Source organism: Haliotis rufescens, unplaced genomic scaffold (assembly GCF_023055435.1).
Source record: "Haliotis rufescens isolate VD_foot unplaced genomic scaffold, xgHalRufe1.0.p SCAF_12, whole genome shotgun sequence".
Taxonomy (NCBI): Eukaryota; Metazoa; Mollusca; class Gastropoda; order Lepetellida; family Haliotidae; genus Haliotis; species Haliotis rufescens.
The window spans coordinates 17800943-17823190 of record NW_025963802.1 but is presented as its reverse complement, the minus strand read 5'-3'; the positions used below and the strand labels follow the sequence as shown (position 1 = coordinate 17823190).

Here is a 22248-nt window from a genome sequence, read left to right as displayed (position 1 = left end):
ACCAGGGACCCCTGACAGAGAACAGTAGTGATGTGCTATGTCTGGCAAACTGCTGATTTGTTACTTCATAGACTGAACTATGGCCAATTTGTTTTCACTCAGAACACAAATAAAAGATTGGAATGTCACATATCATTTATTGCAGAAATATCCACATCATATAATCAACATTACACAGGCAAAGACTGCAAGACCACCTACATGCATACATTCAGTGGTTATACAGGTGTAAATATGTGTTGGTGTTATGACTGTGCGAATGCCTGATTGATTATGTGACTGAATGTATCAGTATTGTTTTGGGTGGGCAACTATTGGCTTGCTTCCATATTTTCAGTTTTAAGAGAAATCAAAATGGTACATATATTCTTGCTATAAGCTCCAATACAGAAAGCAACAGACTTTTCTTAATTTCCAAGGAATCTAATAACTCATAGGCAGGAAACTTTTCTTAATTTGTAAACAAAACAGGGATAAAAAATTCTTCCTTTTGGGCGGTCTTATTAAATAAGATGCATTAGTTGACTGATAAGAATCCAGATTATCTAGTCAAGATCTTTTTGCAAGCGTCCTCTATGAGGTTGGAGTTGTTTGGAGATTCAATGGCAGACAAAAGAAAGAAAAAACAAACATTTTGTTTCTCTCTTAAAATTTTGGTAACATTGAAGCAATGACATGACCATATTCTTAAGCATGAAAAAAATGTAATGTAAAATAGGCTTTAAGGTCGCATACCAAGATTATTGCACTTACATAGTGATGTATGTGTGTTTGTGAGTGAGAGCGAGAACACTGTCGCACTCGGCAATATTTCAGCTATATGACGGCGACCTGTAAGTAATCGAGTCTCATCCAGACGATCCAGTGATTGACATTGTGGGCAATGAGGTACGATGACAGGCCATCAGCTAAGTCAACCACCCTGACCACCTCATCCATGAAGTCCCCTCATCCCTCTTACAACTAGCATAGGTTGTGTGGACCAATTCACGCATGCATCCTAGTACGGACAAATGATGATTTGATAGCACAAGCCAACTGAGCCAATGCTGCAGTTTAACATGAATACCCAAATTAGAGAATACTGATACAGTATAGACTCCAGCCGACCAGTCCTTGCCCCTTTAATGCTGAGCCCCAGGCATAGTAACAACAAGTACCATCTTTAAATGACTGTCTGGGATCTGGAGGCAGTCATGCGTGTGTGTGAGAGAGAGTTACCTGCCCTTGCTTCAGATTTCACCATGTTGTTAATGGTCGAGTTAACTGACCTTGCCAGGTATTGACATTCCCCCAAAGAAAAATTATTTGAGGGGTGGGAAGGGAAATTGAAACAGCACGGAAATGAGAATTTAAACACCATTTTGTTGTCCTATAAAGATCACATTTGATCTCTGAACTTCGGATTACTCCACTTCAGATGATAGGAAAAATATGTCCTTAATCGTACTTCGGATCCTGACTATCTATTCATCATAAACTAAATTTTCTTTCAAGGAGAACAGGATGCCCTTGCATCCATTCGCACATTTCGTGTAGAGAAAGTAAGTGAGCGAGTGATTGTGTTTAACATCTCTTTGAACAGTGACACCTGTGCGTGTCAGCTTAATGTGGGAGAAAAGCCCTAAGTGATGCAGATCTCAGACATTAACCACTTCAGTGAAACCCATGAGCACGGGTAAGGTGCAGACAAACCTAGAAACATAATCGGGGCTAAACAAGAATCTGAACCACTATCACAAGTTTCAGGCATTCCCAAGGGAGGTAACTCTACCAAATAAAAGTTTAAAAAACCATAAACACCTGGAACATGACACCATGTTTATCGGACTGGTCTTTTTTGCATCACTAACACTATCCATTACAGGACAAAGATATTTACTTCCATAACAAAACTGGCTTGTATGGTGCCAGATGTTGTTATATCTGTACATAACAGAATGCTCAGATAAATACAACTCAAAAAGTCAACTGCAATGACAGTTTAACAATAGTCACATGAAGAAACGGGTGTTATTTAACTTCTTTACAGAAGTATATGTTGTGTCAACTTATTACTGTACTCACTTGCTCAGAATAGGAAAAAATATATCACTGGAGTGTGTTTCTACTACAACACATGTCTCCCCCTCCCTTGTTTTGATACATTAGTTCAAGTTGTTGCCATAAATATGTTTGCAAATCTGAAAAACAATACTATCAAGTTGTAGCTTGGAAAGATAATGGTTTCCATGGAAATGTAACAAAATATAATTTAGAAAAAAGTTAAGAGAACAATAGCAAAAGGCACCAATTAAGCTGATGAGCTATGCAAGGTTTTCAAGTTATGGCCCATTTGAGACTAAGTCAAAATTGTTTCCATAGAAACATAAAAAAATAAAATTTAGAACTTTTTTAAATAGCAATCAATGCACTTGCCAGGTTTAGTTGAAAAACATTGAACTTCCCATGAAATATTCCCTCCAGTTGAACATTCCTCTCCCATCAAAATGATCACTGAAATTGATAAGATTTGATAAATATTTCTATTTTAAATACATTAAGAGATACATGTAGATTAATACCAAACAAATTACAGACCAATGTTAGATGTAATTTTGTCATTGGAAAACATATCAAACAAAAATACATAAAAACAATCAAAACAATCACGCAAATACATCATAATGCATTTGTCAGTAACACACAACACCAACGGCACAAAGAAACAAATTATTTGTCGTCTTGAATATTTGTTTCCAGTTTCAGCAATGAAATATTGGCAGAAATCCCCAACATAACAAATCAGCACAAACACTAGGAGCTTAGGGTGTTGAACACAACACCCTACTGTACAAGGGGGAATAGTGTCCAGTCTGGATGGGGAGTCTAGTCTCATATAACACACGATGTCTATGAGAGTATGATAATCCCTGAAACTGAATAAATCCTAAACGCAGTAGATGATGAAAGTGGATTTTCAACGGTTGTACAACGATGCAGAAGGCCACGATTTGACACGTATCTCGATACACGATCACGATACAATACGTCTTGATACACCACAATAAGAACACAAAGGCCATGAACTGAAAAGATATTTTTAATTTAAACAAAAAATAAAGTCACTTATATTAGAGGCACTTGCAACAGCAACTGATAAAGCCCTTTCACTCACAAGTGGGATGTAAACTTGATACAAGATAGGGTTATTCCTTTAGGTAAATATGTACTTTGTATTATAATGTATAGCTATACAGGCCCATATGTATTATATCGTATCATTTGTTGTTGTTTCATTCCACATTCAGCAATATTCCAGCCATATAACGGCAGCCTGTAAACAATAAAGTGTGGACCAGACAATCAAGTGATCGATATTGTTAGCAACGACTCACACCGTCCGTACACCGTAGGAAGACTCGCTATCAACCGTGTGTGACCACCTGAACCACTTGATCGCCCTTACGACCAGCATAGGTTTCTGGGGACCAACTCCTACCTGGAATCCCTACAGAGTACCTGAACCCCTTGATCGCCCTTAGGACCAGCATAGGTTTCTGGGGACCAACTCCTACCTGGAATCCCTACAGAGTACCTGAACCCCTTGATCGCCCTTAAGACCAGCATAGGTTTCTGGGGACCAACTCCAACGTGGATCCCTACAGAGTACTCTCATACCAAAGGCCATGTATAAAGTAGTCGGAATCTGGTCCCCAGTTGACATAGGAGTGAGTGAGTGAGTGAGTGAGTGAGTTAGTTAGATTTAACATCACTTTGAACAGTTATATCACGGCATGTTAGCTTGATGTTGGAGGAAAGCCCAAAGTGATTTAGATCTCGGGCGTTTACCACTTTACAACAAATACAATGGAAAGATAACAAAAGAATTTTTTTTCAAATTTTTGGTATAAAATATTCCAGTGTCCTTCGTATGCTGTATGAACATCAGCAGATAAACACCACACATCAATAATGAACATGTCATACAATAAATAGCACACAGTTTGTCTAAAACAAACTGCACGGCAAGATCAAGTCAACTTAGTCAATAACAGTGTCAGATATTACCCCAAGTCAGAACCATTTATCCTCAGCAGTGTTATGCAACAACATACCAAAGTATTTATAACATACAGCACGATATTGTTGATGTTATGATGCATATTATACACATCTCAAACTAAAACTGACTGAAATGATTGCAAGTGGATAAGGCAAAAAGCTGACTTTTCAAAGAGGCCATTCTGATGTCAAAGGATCACATTACCTTAATTCATAATCGGACAGAAAATGAACTTCATCTGTGAAAATGTTGATCTGTACCACTTTGTAAGCCATCTGATGTGCAGATAATTACAAGAATTTGTCAAATGAAACATATCCTTACAGAATGAAGATAATCAATGATGTATAGCATATAGCATCATAGTGTAGAGTTTCTTATAAGCTGAACTTGTACATCTTGAGATATTTTGATATCTACAGATAACTGTGAAGGCTGTGCCCTTTTCAATAGCACCACCAATCTCCGCACAGTGCTAGGTTATAAATTCCATATTTTTATCCAAAAGATTTCAGATATCAAATAAATTTGCAAATCTGATCTGACCTTAAAAGTATTCTCAAATTTGTTACATTCCAAGTTGACGATTCATTACGAAATATCACTATTGAAATGATGGACGGTATTATCACAAGAAAAGAGGGTGTGTCTGCCTGTGTGTTAATCGTTTCCGGCACGTGGGGCAGCAGTGTTGAGCTCGGATGGCCTGTCCGATACATTCATCACAGAACAGATGACCACATACTGTAGACATTATCTGACGGTTACTGCGGCGAATCTGAAAAATGTCAGAAAGCAGAACATTAACAGTAGAATACAGCCTTCAAAATTCACATTGTCTGCTAGACGGAGACTTCTAAATTATGCAAAGGACAAGTAAAAATCCAACGATGGTAATCCTCATTGACTAGTAGCAATTGCGAAATACATTTCTGAACCAGTTCTCAATCCTTCAACTTTGCTACAAATTGGAACTAAATAAAACTGACAGAAAATGTAAACTCAGTAAATATATTTGTCTTGTTCAAAGGAGGATTAGAAACAAGCTCTGAAGAGAAGTGAAAGAAGGTTAACACTAGTCTTCAAAAACAATAGTTTCGAAGACTGAGAATATCTACATATTAACATTTCAACAGTTTGGTGGGCCATGGAGGACATTTTTGATGAAAAGGTCAAAGCATTAACATAATTCCGACAGGTACGAATTGGGTATACTTTGATACCATGTAACCGAAACATGAAATAGCAATATAAACAGAACAAAAACGTCTTGTCAATGATGTCTACTCGAACAGCTTTGTGCCACACTCAGCAATATTCAAGCTATATGATGGCAGGCTGTAAATAATCAAGCTTGGACCAGACAACCACGAGAACCATTTAGTCGCTTCGTATGACGACCAACACAGGGTGCTGGGTACCAATTCTAATCCGGAATCCCCTCGGTTAACCTACTTTAAAGTTTTAATCATTAGTGAACACAGATAAAAGATTTGGTAGGAAGAAAAAAACTTGGTGTTGGTCAATCAGTAAAACATATAAAAAAATGAACACCTCATTTATCAGAATTAATGCAAAGCCAAAATATGTCTGTTTGTGTAATGCTGCATTCAGGAATTGTCCAGCTTCATGACAGCAGCCCGTAAATAATAGAGCCCAGATCTGGACACAATGTGATTGATATCATGAGCAACGATCCAGGCTGCCAGGGCACAAACGACAAGCTATCAGCCAAAATCTTGAGCCTGACAACCCAATCAATGAAGTCGTCTTTTATGCCCGGGGCTTACTTCCGACCTGAACTCCCCACTGGGTCTAAATTACAGTAAGAATGGAATCCCCACTTGGCTGTTGTGTATGTAACCTACAACAACACACCTGTTTGTCATCATCCATACAGATAGGACAGGTGATGGTGATCTGCTGTGGAGATGTCACAACCCCGGAACCCTCTCCACTCGGCCTGGAACACAGAACAGATCTATCATTACTTGTTACAGAATGTTATTGGTCAGTTTCCGTCTTATGCTGGTCATCCTGTATGAATATTGTGATGTCATATTGTTGTTCACGTCACTGTTTATTATCCTGGTCGCAATTCGAGTTACCAAACTTAGTTAAGACTGAAATGGGTAATCGAGTATGATAATTACTAGAGTACATCGAAAGTTATCTCCCGTGTTACGTTAAATTACCTCCCTTTCTTAGCAAACCCCCAAATTGCTTATTTTCAAAGAACAACAACTCAATGAGTACTTACATAGTTCATTCATCATGTACGAGACTAGCGTGTAGTAGACTACAACTGTCAAACATACACGATGAAGCTGGTGCTAAACAGCAGCCCTCTAAGTGGCGACCATTTTAGTCGCCAATGCCACCTTATTTTATGATTGGCGCCCTAAATTGATCTACCAGTCGCCACATGGCTACCTTATCTTAAACCCAGTTGGCGACTATTGTGGAAATTTACGTAGAGCCATGTTTTTATATGTTCGCGATCGTATGACGAAAGTTCTCAGATGTCTGCGGATTTGCACGAGTGATTCCGAAAGTTATTTTGGACATACACGACTGAATCCAACTGAAGGTTTTAACCAATAAACTCTTTCGCGCAAAATGACAGAATAATACGAATGAATCCAAACGTACGATTTAACCAATCACTGATTTGCGAAAAAGTGACGGACTTAAAAGAGTCAGTGACAGCCAGTGACAGTCGTCGTTATAGTAACTCACGCCAAAATGGCGGACGCCGATCACAGCCTTCTGTTTCCATTATTTAGGCCTAATGAGCGAAACAACCCAACAAAAAAGACAGAAAAACGAAAATTGGAAACACCGAAAACAGAAGCAAAGCGTAAATTCAAAACAGAATGGATGTCAACCTACACATAGCTTAGATATGACGATGAGAAAATGTCGTCCGTACTGTGTTGCCGAAATGATTGCAACTATTGCAAATGAAATGAAGTCTGATGTGGCTAATACTGTGAATAACAGCAGGTACATATCAGTGATGTTTGACTCTGCAACTGACTGTTCAATCAAAGAGACAGAAGCTGTTGTAGTTAGGTGCTTGGGTTCTGATGGAAAGCCTGTCAATAAATTACTTGGCCTTGTTGAACTGCAACACGCTCACGCTAATGGTATCATTGACGCTATCTCAAGTCAATTTATGGACATAGGCAAAGATGAGTTTAAGGAAGATTTAGTTTCCTTGTGTGCCGATGGAGCATGTGTGAACCATGGTAAAAGAGGTGGAGTGAGGGGCAAGCTGAATGAAACCTGTCCATGGATCATTGGCATTTGGTGTTTGCCACACAGGTATGTCTTTCTGCATGAAAAATATGAAAATGACAAGATTGTTAACGCATGAAATTTAGACTAACTTAGAAATTTAATTCAGAATAATTTATAATTGAGGTTACAATGAGTATAAGGCCAAAGATATGTTTTATGTCAGAAACAAATTTCTTTATAAGTAAGAAACATTATCACTGATAATGAGCTACTTTGTTTTATTTTTAACTGTAAAAGTTAAATCCTAATTTTGACTATGTTACAGACTGGAGCTAGCCATGATGACAATGTTGAAGACCTGTGATATGGCAGCCCAAGTCATTAAGGTTCTGGATCTCCTGTATAGGACTTATCATTGGAGCTGCAAGAGCAAGCGAGAATTGAAAGCTATTGCAGAAACCTTGGATATTTCAGCCAGAAATCCATCCAGAGCTACTGGAACACGATGGACACCCCATATGGAAAAGGCGCTGAGCATCTTACTTAAATCATCTGGCGATGATGTGGCGAATAACCCTGGTCAGTATTCTGTTGTCCTTAAACATGCAGAACACCTTGCAGTGCAGAACAAGAATGCAGATGTTGCTGGAGGAGCCAAGTTTGTTGCAAAATTACTTCAATCCTTGAAGTTTGTGTTCTTCTGCCATTTCCTCCTGGACATGCTATCGGTTGTAGCAAAGCTGAGTAAAACCCTGCAGAGTGACAACACAACTTTACCTAGTGCAGTGGCAGCCATCCATGGCTGTCTGGTGGAAATCGAAAACTTGCAAGTTCGCCCGAGGCCAAATGGTCATCTGAAATCTTTCCTTGAATGTGTTCAGTCACAGCCAGAAGGTGAATCAGAAGGAGTTCGTTTCCAGGGTACTGAACTGAAAGGTTCATGTGGTGATATTGATGTCATGGACTTTTCTACCCTTCCTCTCTCGTACACTAAGGCTATAAGGGAGTCAGTTCAGGAAGCTGTCTCTGGACTTACTGAGAGATTCAGTGTACGTCTTGGTTCCTCCACTTCAACTGACCAATCTGCGAAGGTTGTAGCCAGCATGAGAATATTCAACCCTGATATTTGGCCAGATGACTGTTCCAGTCTGTCTTCATATGGGGAAGATGAGCTCCAGACCCTTACAGATTGGTATTCACACAGACTTGAGAGGTTAGTTGTAACAATATTCAAAGACATTAATTTTGAATCCTTTTAAGATCACTGCAATCTGGCAACCTCTGAGTTCTGTGTTTCCCTAAGGAAACTGTTGTTTATTTATAAGTAACAGTCTCAGTAACAAGAATTACTGAGTGATTTTGAATAAATCATGGTTTCATTTTATTCAAACAGATAATGGTGAAATGTAAGATTTTTCTCAAATGTGTATCCAGCTTAAAAATTAAAGTTTCCTTTAATTCCAGAAAAGGATGCAAAACTGAGGCCATTCTTCACCAGTGGTTGCTCTTCAAGAAACTCGTGCAGAGGGAATTCAAAGACAAGTCCTTCTTGGGCCTGTATGCTGTCATGATTTCTAGAGAACCCTACAAAACAGACTTTAAGGTAATTTAATACAGATTAATTAATTGTATTAAGAATTCTTAATGAAACAACACCCAGAAGATCTGTTTTCAGAATTTGAGTTGATATGCATATTTGTAGGACAAATAGATGTGTAGTCTAGGACATGAAGTATTTTTCACATTTATTAATGAACTCATTGATACACATCAATGTCATAACAATATTATTTCAATTTACAGGATCTGCTTCACTTGGTTGAAATCATGCTGATACTTCCTGTAACCTCAGCAAGCTGTGAGCGGATTTTTTCAGCCCAGAAGAGAATAAAGACAGATTCTAGGTCAGCTCTCCATGTTGATACCATGGAAGATCTAATCAGAATTTCTATTGCAAACATCTCGATCGAAGATTTTGCACCACAGCCAGCCGTCCTGAAATGGATGATGTCAGGACAATGTCCTCGTAGACCTACCTACAAAGAATGGCTTGTTCCATTTCCCAGTGTTGGATGTCCCTACATCTCTGAGTGATTTGAACCAGTCAAGTGATTGTAATGACCAGTGTTGTGCTGGACAGTGATTGAGCTAGATGTACAGTTGCATTGAGATAGATGTACACTTCTGATGGACAGTCAGTGTTTGAGAAAGTTAACCAGTTTCAGTTGTCATTTGTGGCATTATTATTGGAAATTTAAGTGAGTTTTGGAAACGTAACGGTATTACGTGTTGTGTTGCACAGTGAGATTAATCCCTTAATCTGAACAATATTGTTTCAGCTGGCTTTTGCAGCAATTTAACACCAAGATACTGAATCTTGAGTTCAACATGATAAGAGAACTTGCTTTTGCTGTTTTTTGTTGTAAATATTTGGCTCCTTGAAAAATACCCTTGGCTCCTAAAGATGTAGGTTTGGCTCCCAGATATTTTACCTTAGGAGCCACCTGGTACCCTGGCCAAAAAACGAACTTAGAGGGCTGAACAGTGAAATAAAGATTCTATAACACTGCCAAGACAAGAACTTGTGAGCAGGAAAACACACCATAAGAGGCGATACGATCCCTATACATTAGTCAGACATAACAGTATGTAATCGGGTATATCATGCGTCACATGTTTTCACATATGACATCTTTACATGAACAACCGCGTAGCTGGAAGGAACAATCGATACAGTATAAAACTTATAATCGATCCAGAATGGGTCTGGTGAGGGTTGGAAAAGAGGCAATCCAGCAAAAGTGGTGGCCCATAGAATGGTTGAGCAAATGCCAAAATGAGATTGAAACTTCTGTTGTGGTCACGCTTTCCATTTGTGGTTGTAGTGGGTTATAGCAGGGGAATGGTGAGCCTCCGTGATAGTCTTGCCTACCCTCAGAAACAGTTCACCATCAAGTTTGGGTGCACAAACAGTCTTGGACAGTCCAAGTGTGCCGGAATCTTCCACAAGAATCAAGGGGTCTGTAGTTGATTCCGTAATTGTCTGTAAGACTTAAAACCCTGGTCGAGGTTGGTCGCAATATCTGTCAAGACAGGCCTGTGAGGGAGCACAATATTCGAGAAACCGGCAGAGGAAACTGCAAAGCAAAATAAACAATCCTCAGCTGAAGTATTGCATTTGAGCTGCAGCGTATCCGCAATCCAATGAAGATCCAGCGCAGAGTAAAGGGAAGGAAAGGACGTCGGGTATCTACATGGTGATGGCAATCAGAGGGTGAATCCCGATGAGGAGAGCGGTATTAACCAGTGTGGGAGTGCAATTCAGGATAGGACGAAGCATAAGCATGATTAGGATAAACACACCAGGGACACTGTTCTTGCTGGCTTTTGAAACCTGCCAGTCCCAGTTGACTGACAAATTCAATGATGTCATCGCTGAAGTAAAGTAGTTCAATCCACACATCATTCACACAAAGTTCAGTCACAATTTTCTCTTTCTTTCTGTTATTTTTTTAAGGGGGTCAATCGAAGCGTAGTCGAGGCAGGATCAAGGTAGCTGGTGGTTATGATGTAGACTTGGACCCTGGCGCTTCAGGGATGGCCTGTTGATCCGGTACAGTAAAGACGTCATTGGTAAGAAAGCTATCTGAGACACCATCATCCAGAGTCTTTTGGGGGTATTCAACGGAGGAGGTTTGGTTGACTTCTTAAGTCTTCTTGGCAGAGAATGGGTTGTGCTTCTCCGAATCCTGTGATTTCGAGCACTGGTCAAACTCTCATCTGTTTCACTTGTGTTAATATACATTGAAGGGTTTCATTAAATGTTCACATTTAGAACAGCGCTCGTCAAGACTGCACCAGTCACAACATACATAGTGAGGGTCAGAGTTGGAACAGTTACATTACACAATTCCGACAGACCGGGAGAATGGAGGATGTTGGAGGGGAGCCAGCAAGAAAAAAACGAAACTATATTCTCCAAAACACTCGGTGCACTTCTCCACTGTGTGGCAATGAGAAGGAGAAGGATGTGGCAGGGGTATTCACGTGATCAGGTCGCAATGCACAGGATTATAGTGTGTGACCCATTTGTTTAGACGGTGACCATGGTGATGCTGGGTTGTGTTCAGGTGATTTGTTTTTTAGAAGCTGGAAACTTTGTTCAAGCTGGCTCACACATAGTTTTAGATAGGATAAGTTTAAAAATTAACTAATTTTGTTATTAATCGATATATATCAACATATCGTGATACTTTTGTAGATATATCAATTCTAACCTTTCCAATCAATGACACCCCTAATGTCCCCTACCTGCATGAGACCTGTGAAGATCCAGGTCAGAATTGGTCACTGAATTGTCTGGTTGAGACTTGACTATTGACAGGCCAATGTCCTTTCGCTGGAATAACCTGAGTTTGGCATTAAACAATAAACAAACACACCTGTAAGGAGTGCCTGTGGTATCAAAGCTGGGAAGTTCATCATCATCTGAGTCAGACTCTTGAAGTATTCTTTGTGATCTTGGTGCAGTCCGCCTTGATAAACTACGACCCCTCCGACGACCTCGACCTCTAAGTGACCTTGGCCTCCTATTCCCACTGATGTCAGCTGAAAGAATAACAGTTTTGCTTCGTAACCCATCAACACTGATAGGAATATTGGATTGTAATCTTTACAAACGAGGCAGTTTCATGTATTGACTTTCTTCATGACAATTCTGATCTCAAACTGTAACACCCGGTACAAGAGCCGTGAATCTGATATTTACTATTTACATCCCTCCTCTCATTCTCTCTTTCTTTCGTGATCTCTCAATCTTTTTCTACCGAACCCCATGACTTTGCACTTTCTCAATTTCGCAATCTCTGTCTTAGCATCATAACTGGATGACAGCGAATCTGCCAAGTAGCTAAGGGAGGCAACTCCGCTCACTGAATCTTCAGAGTTATGACAGGAAGACATTGTCACAAATGTAGGATGGCCTTAAAATTAAATATAGTCAAACCACAAGAGCTTATCAAACTTGTTGAAAGAAATAATTTTAAGAGTTAAAAACTTCCCCACTTAAGAAAAATTTAATTCAAGTAAATGAAATGAATAGTCAACTTACCATCAATGGCTGATAGCACCTGTGAAGGAAAATGAATTGTTTGAAATATTATCACTCCGTAACCATGCCAATAAAACTTACAAGTTAGATACTTCTACCTAGAGGACCAGAAGAGGTCGATTTAAGCTGTTTCCATGACCAATGCTAAGATGAAGCTACACTGAGACTGAATGAGTGTTGTTTTATGCCACAATCAGCATTCTTCACTTCATCACAGCCACCTGTAAATAATCAAGTGGGCCCAGCTGACAGCAGGAACAACGATACACGTCATCAGGGAACGATGAGATGAGAGATAGGGTTTAACATCACGTTCAAGATTATTGCACTTATATAGTGACGTGCTTGTATTAGTCCAGACTGATACTGGTTTTATAGTGCTAGCCTACTGAGATACTCAGACACAGTACACAGACTCCAAGCTGACCAGTCCTTTATCCCCTAATGCTGACCGCCAAGCATGTAAAGGCAAGTACCATCTTTAAACGTCTTTTGGTATTTGGTAACGTGATTTGAATCGAACCACGGACCTTTCAGTGTTTAGTGAGACGTTCTATCCACTACACATGGGCTGTCAGGGACGATGATCCACAATCACACAGGTTAGACATGGGCACTACCCCATCTTACAGCTGTGATGGGGGATGTATTCTGACTCCATGATAACAAAAAATTAGGAAAAAGATTACTAGGGGAGGCTGAAACATTCTGAGCCTAATTATGATGTTGTTTGCTGATTATCTTTCAAAATAATCTCCCCTGAGGTCCACACACTACTGCCAACAATGCTGGAGAGCCGTTACCATTGGTGTAGAAGGAGTCCTCCTTGTGGTGTAAACGGGGCACAGCGGAAATGTCATCACCATCATTTGCAGTTCTTTCTTTAATTTTAGGAAGAGGTAGAAATATGACTGTGTTAAATATGGTGAAAGCCAGTCACGTATGGAAGCCAAGGTGATAACAGACCTGTGCACATGTGAATATTACTGATGGAACAAGACAACTTTAGTGAGTTTTCCAAGATGTTTGACATTGAAATTCTCTTTCAGTTAACGGAGCAGATCAGCCAGTGTTCATTAAAGTTGAAAAAAATGTGGGCCCTTCCGACCCTCTTGTTACAAAAAAGGGGTCATTTTCAAAAGTGGAGCCACAAACTACTGGGTGATCCTTAATCTCAGCATGGTGAGTGAGTGAGTTTGGTTTTACGCCACTTTTAGCAATATTCCAGCAATATCATGGCGGGGGACACCAGAAATGGGCTTCACACATGTCGGGAATCGAACCCGGTTCTTCGGCATGACAAGTGAACGCTTTAACCACTAGGCTACCCGACAGCCCCCTCAGCATGGTGTGTCAAGGACAAGATTTGCCATCTTTTCCCATGTTTAAGTCAAAAACTCAGTTGTGTCCATGACGAATGACACTACTGCTCTGCCCATGTTGGCTTAAGCTAATCGTAAGATTGTTTATAAAAGACAAGAGATAATCAAACAGCATGTTTTACGTGTCAGATACAACAAAGTTCCTGACAGCAATGTTTCATTCACTGTGTTAGGTGAGGTGAAATGGGGTTTAACGTCACGTCCAAGATTATTGCACTTATATAGCGACGTGCATGTACGTGTGTGTGCTTGTGTGGCTGCTTGTACTAGGCCGGACTGATGCCGATTTATGGTGCTAGCTCACTGAGATACCATGCCGCAGTTTAACATGAATACCCCACTCAGACACAGTATACTGACTCCCAGCCGACCGGTCATTGTTTTAGCCCCTTAATGCCGAGCACAAGACAGGGTAACAACAAGTACAATCTTTTAACGTCTTTTTGTATGACGCAGACGGGGATCGAACCCTGGACCTTCCGCTCTCCGGGCGGACACTAGACCACGGAGACGGTCTCTTTATCAGATGGTAGCAACATAAGGTGGACTAAACCGATAGGGCATGCTGTTCACCTGGTTCTCCACTTAGCTATCAGTGTGGTACTCACAACAACAGGGCTGTCATTAACACTGGTCAGATCAATCACTTCATCATCGTCAGTCGTCAGGTCAATGCACATGCCATTATGATTCGTATCTGAAACACAAAAACCAGCGTTAGAAATTGACACTAGTCCTGTAGTTCTTGCCAAACTGCCCAATAGTTAAGATATCATAAGAACTAGTAAAAATTTGACCTTTTCAAGGATTTTGCTATAGGCTATCATTATAAGGACTAGTGGACTGAATGCATTAGTTTCTACTGTGGAAAAACACTGGTAGATTAACACTATCACCAGGCTGTCTGTTCCTACGTAATTCACTGAAGAACAATTCATGTTCCCAGAAGTTCTTTTTCCTTAAGTTTTAATGATAGCATTTTCGCTGTATCATTCTATTCTGATATATACCCAGGAACCGTTTGCCACCAAAGCTTCATTTCAAGAGTGACGCCACTATCTCAATCTATCTTATCACTAGCTGTAACATAGTACCAGTATAACATTTCTTCTACTCATGAGCATGAAATCAATCTCTCTTATCACTAACTGTAACATAATACTGGTATAACATTTCTTCTACTCATGAGCATGAAATCAATCTCTCTTATCACTAACTGTAACATAGTACCAGTATAACATTTCTTCTACTCATGAGCATGAAATCAATCTCTCTTATTACTAACTGTAACATAGTACCGGTATAACATTTCTTCTACTCATGAGCATGAAATCAATCTCTCTTATCACTAACTGTAACATAGTACCGGTATAACATTTCTTCTACTCATGAGCATGAAATCAATCTCTCTTATCACTAGCTGTAACATAGTACCAGTATAACATTTATTTGCCTCATGAGCATGAAATCAATCTCTCTTATCACTAGCTGTAACATAGTACCGGTATAACATTTCTTCTACTCATGAGCATGAAATCAATCTCTCTTATCACTAGCTGTAACATAGTACCGGTATAACATTTCTTCTACTCATGAGCATGAAATCAATCTCTCTTATCACTAGCTGTAACATAGTACCAGTATAACATTTCTTTGCCTCATGAGCTGAAATCAATCTCTCTTATCACTAACTGTAACATAGTACCAGTATAACGTTTCTTCTACTCATGAGCTTGAAATCAATCTCTCTTATCACTAGCTGTAACATAGTAGCAGTAGAACATTTCTTCTACTCATGAGCATGAAATCAATCTCTCTTATTACTAACTGTAACATAGTACCGGTATAATGTTTCTTCTACTCATGAGCATGAAATCAATCTCTCTTATCACTAGCTGTAACATAGTACCATTTTAACATTTCTTCTACTCATGAGCATGAAATCAATCTCTCTTATCACTAACTGTAACATAGTACCGGTATAATGTTTCTTCTACTCATGAGCATGAAATCAATCTCTCTTATCACTAACTGTAACATAGTAGCAGTAGAACATTTCTTCTACTCATGAACTTGAAATCAATCTCTCTTATTACTAACTGTAACATAGTACCGGTATAACATTTCTTCTACTCATGAGCATGAAATCAATCTCTCTTATCACTAGCTGTAACATAGTACTGGTATAACATTTCTTCTACTCATGAGCATGAAATCAATCTCTCTTATCACTAACTGTAAAACTGTACCAGTATAACATTTCTTCTACTCATGAGCATGAAATCAATCTCTCTTATCACTAACCGTAACATAGTACCGGTATAACGTTTCTTCTACTCATGAGCATGAAATCAATCTCTCTTATCACTAGCTGTAACATAGTACCGGTATAACATTCCTCCTACTCATGAGCATGAAATCAATCTCTCTTATCACTAACTGTAACATAGTACCGGTATAACATTTCTTCTACTCATGAGCATGAAATCAATCTCTCTTATCACTAGCTGTAACATAGTACCAGTATAACATTTCTTCTACTCATGAGCATGAAATCAATCTCTCTTATCACTAGCTGTAACATAGTACCGGTATAACATTCCTCCTACTCATGAGCATGAAATCAATCTCTCTTATCACTAACTGTAACATAGTACCGGTATAACATTTCTTCTACTCATGAGCATGAAATCAATCTCTCTTATCACTAGCTGTAACATAGTACCAGTATAACATTTCTTCTACTCATGAGCATGAAATCAATCTCTCTTATCACTAGCTGTAACATAGTACCGGTATAACATTCCTCCTACTCATGAGCATGAAATCAATCTCTCTTATCACTAGCTGTAACATAGTACCAGTATAACATTTCTTCTACTCATGAGCATGAAATCAATCTGTCTTATCACTAGCTGTAACATAGTACCGGTATAACATTTCTTCTACTCATGAGCATGAAATCAATCTCTCTTATCACTAGCTGTAACATAGTACCGGTATAACATTTCTTCTACTCATGAGCATGAAATCAATCTCTCTTATCACTAGCTGTAACATAGTACCAGTATAACATTTCTTTGCCTCATGAGCTGAAATCAATCTCTCTTATCACTAACTGTAACATAGTACCAGTATAACGTTTCTTCTACTCATGAGCTTGAAATCAATCTCTCTTATCACTAGCTGTAACATAGTAGCAGTAGAACATTTCTTCTACTCATGAGCATGAAATCAATCTCTCTTATTACTAACTGTAACATAGTACCGGTATAATGTTTCTTCTACTCATGAGCATGAAATCAATCTCTCTTATCACTAGCTGTAACATAGTACCATTTTAACATTTCTTCTACTCATGAGCATGAAATCAATCTCTCTTATCACTAACTGTAACATAGTACCGGTATAATGTTTCTTCTACTCATGAGCATGAAATCAATCTCTCTTATCACTAACTGTAACATAGTAGCAGTAGAACATTTCTTCTACTCATGAACTTGAAATCAATCTCTCTTATTACTAACTGTAACATAGTACCGGTATAACATTTCTTCTACTCATGAGCATGAAATCAATCTCTCTTATCAGTAGCTGTAACATAGTACTGGTATAACATTTCTTCTACTCATGAGCATGAAATCAATCTCTCTTATCACTAACTGTAAAACTGTACCAGTATAACATTTCTTCTACTCATGAGCATGAAATCAATCTCTCTTATCACTAACCGTAACATAGTACCGGTATAACGTTTCTTCTACTCATGAGCATGAAATCAATCTCTCTTATCACTAGCTGTAACATAGTACCGGTATCACATTCCTCCTACTCATGAGCATGAAATCAATCTCTCTTATCACTAACTGTAACATAGTACCAGTATAACATTTCTTCTACTCATGAGCATGAAATCAATCTCTCTTATCACTAGCTGTAACATAGTACCAGTATAACATTTCTTCTACTCATGAGCATGAAATCAATCTCTCTTATCACTAGCTGTAACATAGTACCAGTATAACATTTCTTCTACTCATGAGCATGAAATCAATCTGTCTTATCACTAGCTGTAACATAGTACCGGTATAACATTCCTCCTACTCATGAGCATGAAATCAATCTCTCTTATCACTAACTGTAACATAGTACCGGTATAACATTTCTTCTACTCATGAGCATGAAATCAATCTCTCTTATCACTAGCTGTAACATAGTACCAGTATAACATTTCTTCTACTCATGAGCATGAAATCAATCTCTCTTATCACTAGCTGTAACATAGTACCGGTATAACATTCCTCCTACTCATGAGCATGAAATCAATCTCTCTTATCACTAACTGTAACATAGTACCGGTATAACATTTCTTCTACTCATGAGCATGAAATCAATCTCTCTTATCACTAGCTGTAACATAGTACCAGTATAACATTTCTTCTACTCATGAGCATGAAATCAATCTCTCTTATCACTAGCTGTAACATAGTACCAGTATAACATTTCTTCTACTCATGAGCATGAAATCAATCTCTCTTATCACTAGCTGTAACATAGTACCGGTATAACATTCCTCCTACTCATGAGCATGAAATCAATCTCTCTTATCACTAGCTGTAACATAGTACCAGTATAACATTTCTTCTACTCATGAGCATGAAATCAATCTCTCTTATCACTAGCTGTAACATAGTACCGGTATAACATTCCTCCTACTCATGAGCATGAAATCAATCTCTCTTATCACTAACTGTAACATAGTACCGGTATAACATTTCTTCTACTCATGAGCATGAAATCAATCTCTCTTATCACTAACTGTAACATAGTACCGGTATAACGTTTCTTCTACTCATGAGCATGAAATCAATCTCTCTTATCACTAGCTGCAACATAGTACCGGTATAACATTTCTTCTACTCATGAGCATAAAATCAACAACCAATCAAAATGCTTCTAAACGCGAGTTCTGTATAAATCTGTATTTAAAATCACAGGTTAGTACAAGAGGGCACTCAAAATATTTATTTGAACATGAAGACTGTAATGTGTGTACTGTTTGCAATGATGTTATCATCATAACATGATTAAGACGGGGAGGAAAGTTCTTCAATACAACACGTACAAGACGTTCCGGGTTGTACTTGTTGAAAATCCTAGGTCTGATTGATGTACAGCAGGTCCAGTAAAAATACATTAATCACCTTGATTCATAAAAGATTTTATGAGAAAGAAATGCAACGTTACTATTTGTTGGGATAATATATTGTGTTACAGGTGATATACAAACATCACACGAACATGACCATGATGACATTATAATCAATCGACATGATCAAACAATTGCATTGTTGTGAACATTTATCAAGAATAAGTGATGAAGTACTGTGAGGTACAGTCAACAGGAAATCTTTGTAACAGCGAAGTACCTAGATCTACCACATCTTCAGAAGCATTGGATGTTGAAGAGGATGTTGTACGTCTCAACAGGGACCGCACCTGACTCAGTCGTCTTGTGTGACGACGATTCGTACGGCGTCGGTTAGATGGAGTCTGAACAACAGAAATTATCACTTATTACTGTCACCATTGCTACAGTCTAGTCTTATACACAAGATCATTTCCCTATTGAACAGATTGTTTTGTTTATATGCAATATTTATTATAGGCAGCAGCCAGGAAAGAAAGAAGTTTTTTTTAGCTTCATAACTATTCTGCATAAATCCCCTGCCCTCGAGTGCTCTATTTGAGTGAGGTGAGGTGAAATGAGGTTCAGTGTTGCATTCAAGATCATTGCACTTACTTATCATGTATATAGCAATGTCAGTTTCATAGTGCTAGCCCACTGTGATACCATGCTGCTTGCCGAGGTTAGGTGAGGTGAGGTGAAATGGGGTTTAACGTCACGTCCAAGATTTTTGCACTCATATAGCGACGTGCATGTACTTGTGTGTGTTTGTGTGGCTGCTTGTACTAGTCCGGACTGATACCAATCTATAGTGCTAGCTCACTGAGATACCATGCCGCAGTTTAACATGAATACCTCACTCAGACACAGTATACTGACTCCGAGCCGACCAGTCCTTGTTTTAGCCCCTTAATGTTGAGCGCCAGACAGGGTAACAACAAGTACCATCTTTTAACGTCTTTTGGTATGACGCAGCCGGGAATGGAACCCCGGACCTTCCGCTCTCCCTTGCCGAGGTTAACATGAATACCGCATGTAAACTGACTCAAGGCGACCAGTCCCTGTTTTATACCCTTAATGCTGAGAGCTAGATAGGGTAACAACAAGTACCATCTTTTAACATCTTTTGGTATGATGTGGTATGAAACCACAACTTCCTCTCTCCCGCTAGACACTCTATCCACTACACCATGGAGGTGGTCGTGTCGTGTTGGGACTAACAGACAAACATATAATGATTTAAAACTCAACTGCAAGTGTAAGATTAATCTAAATTTGATGAAATGTAACACAAAAAATGAAATACTGCTCATTGTAATACAGAGATAATAATTTACTGCTAAAACAAATGGTTGGTACAAGCTGTCTGGTAAACAAAACAATGAACAAAATAAATAGCAAAAAAATAATACACATTACTCAAATACAGATTTGATATTCATATTAGACTTATTTGTTAATACTGATGGATCGGCAATTTTTGCATCATAGTTGATGACAAAGAGATTATTTATTTTGGGGTAACATTCCTAAGGTGCTAAGACATGCAAGAGACAGACAGAAACTAAAACAAGAAAATTCAGCAAATCAGAAGACTGTTAATGGACAAAATGTTCTCCTGAGTATCCAAGAAGGTAACAAGGCACATAGAATATTGGCTTGTTTCATCATAAAAGAAGAGTATAAATTGATTGGACATCTATATTTAGCATCAGGTCATTTGAAAATATTGAAACGGAAACTAAACTATTTTATCAAAACAGAATGAAGATATAATACACTGGATTATAGAGGATGGTCTGCCTTGGAACTTTCTCAAATATCACAAACCACTTGAAATCCTTCACCAGAATCAACAAAATGTGCCAAAGAAAGCGAATTCCAAAGGTTGGATTAATCAATGTTCTGTAACAGATGTCTAGAGAATGTTCATCACTGTCATGCTATCTGAAAGACAGTTGGAACTAGAAATTTCACTTACAAAGTAACACATTTCAGAACCATTTCAGTGATTTCACATCAATTCTAACGACAACGGGTAAGTAAAAGTACTAATACCAGACAGATGGCTCTAATGATGCTAAATCTGACTCTTATCATGTCACTGTCATATTTATGTATGGACAACACTCAATAATAATATACCAGCCTTAGCTGTTTATTGCAGTCCTGGGGGTAAGACATCATTTCTATCTGATCATATAGTCACCGTTTTCAGATCAACGCCAATGAAATGGGTGGAATCGAATATTGTCACTTTCTGTTTCAAATTTCAATGTCATAATGGCTGATCTGCGTAGTATAACAAGTACCAAATTAATGTCACTCAAAGGTGGTCTTGAAATATAAGTACCAGATCTAATCAATATGAACTGCTGCATGTAAAGTGTGTTTTTTTCCAGAGCGTAAATCGTAGCTTTTGAATCAGGTTGAAATGAGGTGAGACATGTTCCAAAACAAACCAAAAGGCTTACACTCATGCTCGTCGTCAGCCTTCGGAACAACACTGCCGCTGTCTACACAGCTGCAGTGGACACTGTCAGACAATAGATAATAATAATATGATGTCTGTGTAGTCATAAAAGTGACCAATTTGTCACATCATCTTTGAGATTTACGTCTTCCGATCCTGGCGCTGAACTAGCAAGGGACGTAATTGCTCACTGTCACATTGTAACCCGCTAGGAAATATAATCCACTCGTTGTTCCTCGTCTGTCCTCACTTTGAAGTCGAATCAAGTTCAACACACATCACGCACATAATGTGTAATTACACATAACAGTTTTGAATTCTGTTGGAGGTTCCCTGTTCTGTGATTTTACCCATTCTCATTTTAGGTAAAAAAAAACATTACTGAAAATGATCTCTGAAAATTAGGTACATCGCAAATCTCGCCTTTTTTTACGTACACGTTACATTACGAAATCACCATTCACGGCGTTATTTACAGTATGTTCAGAAATCAATATTTCAGATATTTACTCGGAGAAATTATAATTTATAAAATAACATCCCAGTGACCACCAATGATCATTCCAAAACGTCGACGATAACCCTAGAACCGTTTATAAAGAGTGTTTTGGAAAATACGCACCCAAGAACGCCATAGATCTATTGGATAGTGTTTACAAAATCCCGTGTGCCGGTTAAGAGACGCCTATTACATGACGTATGTTTCAAACTCAGCTGCGATACATGCATCCCTGAATTCCTAACACATTTTAGAATGAAATTACTAATTAATGGTCTCTGTCACAAGTACAAAGTGTTTAGGGGCCT

General features: G+C 38.6%; 1 protein-coding gene across 2 annotated transcripts; it reads right to left on the bottom strand.

Moving 5' to 3' along the window:
* Positions 1-117: 117 nt before the first annotated feature.
* Positions 118-21597, bottom strand: LOC124145675 (E3 ubiquitin-protein ligase RNF4-like). 2 transcript variants are annotated; one of them, XM_046515548.2, is made up of 7 exons: positions 21443-21580; positions 19210-19333; positions 14389-14477; positions 12399-12417; positions 11731-11896; positions 5924-6008; positions 118-4823 (listed from the first exon to the last, which is right to left on the bottom strand). In XM_046515548.2, the coding sequence occupies exons 1-7, from the start codon at positions 21446-21448 to the stop codon at positions 4674-4676; spliced, it is 639 nt and encodes a 212-aa protein (XP_046371504.1). In that variant the 5' UTR covers positions 21449-21580; the 3' UTR covers positions 118-4673. The 2 variants fall into 2 exon arrangements, with proteins under 2 accessions (XP_046371504.1, XP_046371505.1); XM_046515549.2 differs by lacking the exon at positions 19210-19333 and having other exon boundaries at positions 21443-21597.
* Between the last annotated feature and the right edge of the window lie 651 nt (positions 21598-22248).

Coding starts and splice junctions, on each gene's coding strand:
- LOC124145675 (XM_046515548.2), bottom strand. Junction 14,478..19,209: donor TGAAGATGTGGTAGATCTAG/GTACTTCGCTGT, acceptor TTTGTGTTTCAG/ATACGAATCATAATGGCATG. Junction 6,009..11,730: donor ACCACAGGCACTCCTTACAG/GTGTGTTTGTTT, acceptor TCTGTGTTCCAG/GCCGAGTGGAGAGGGTTCCG.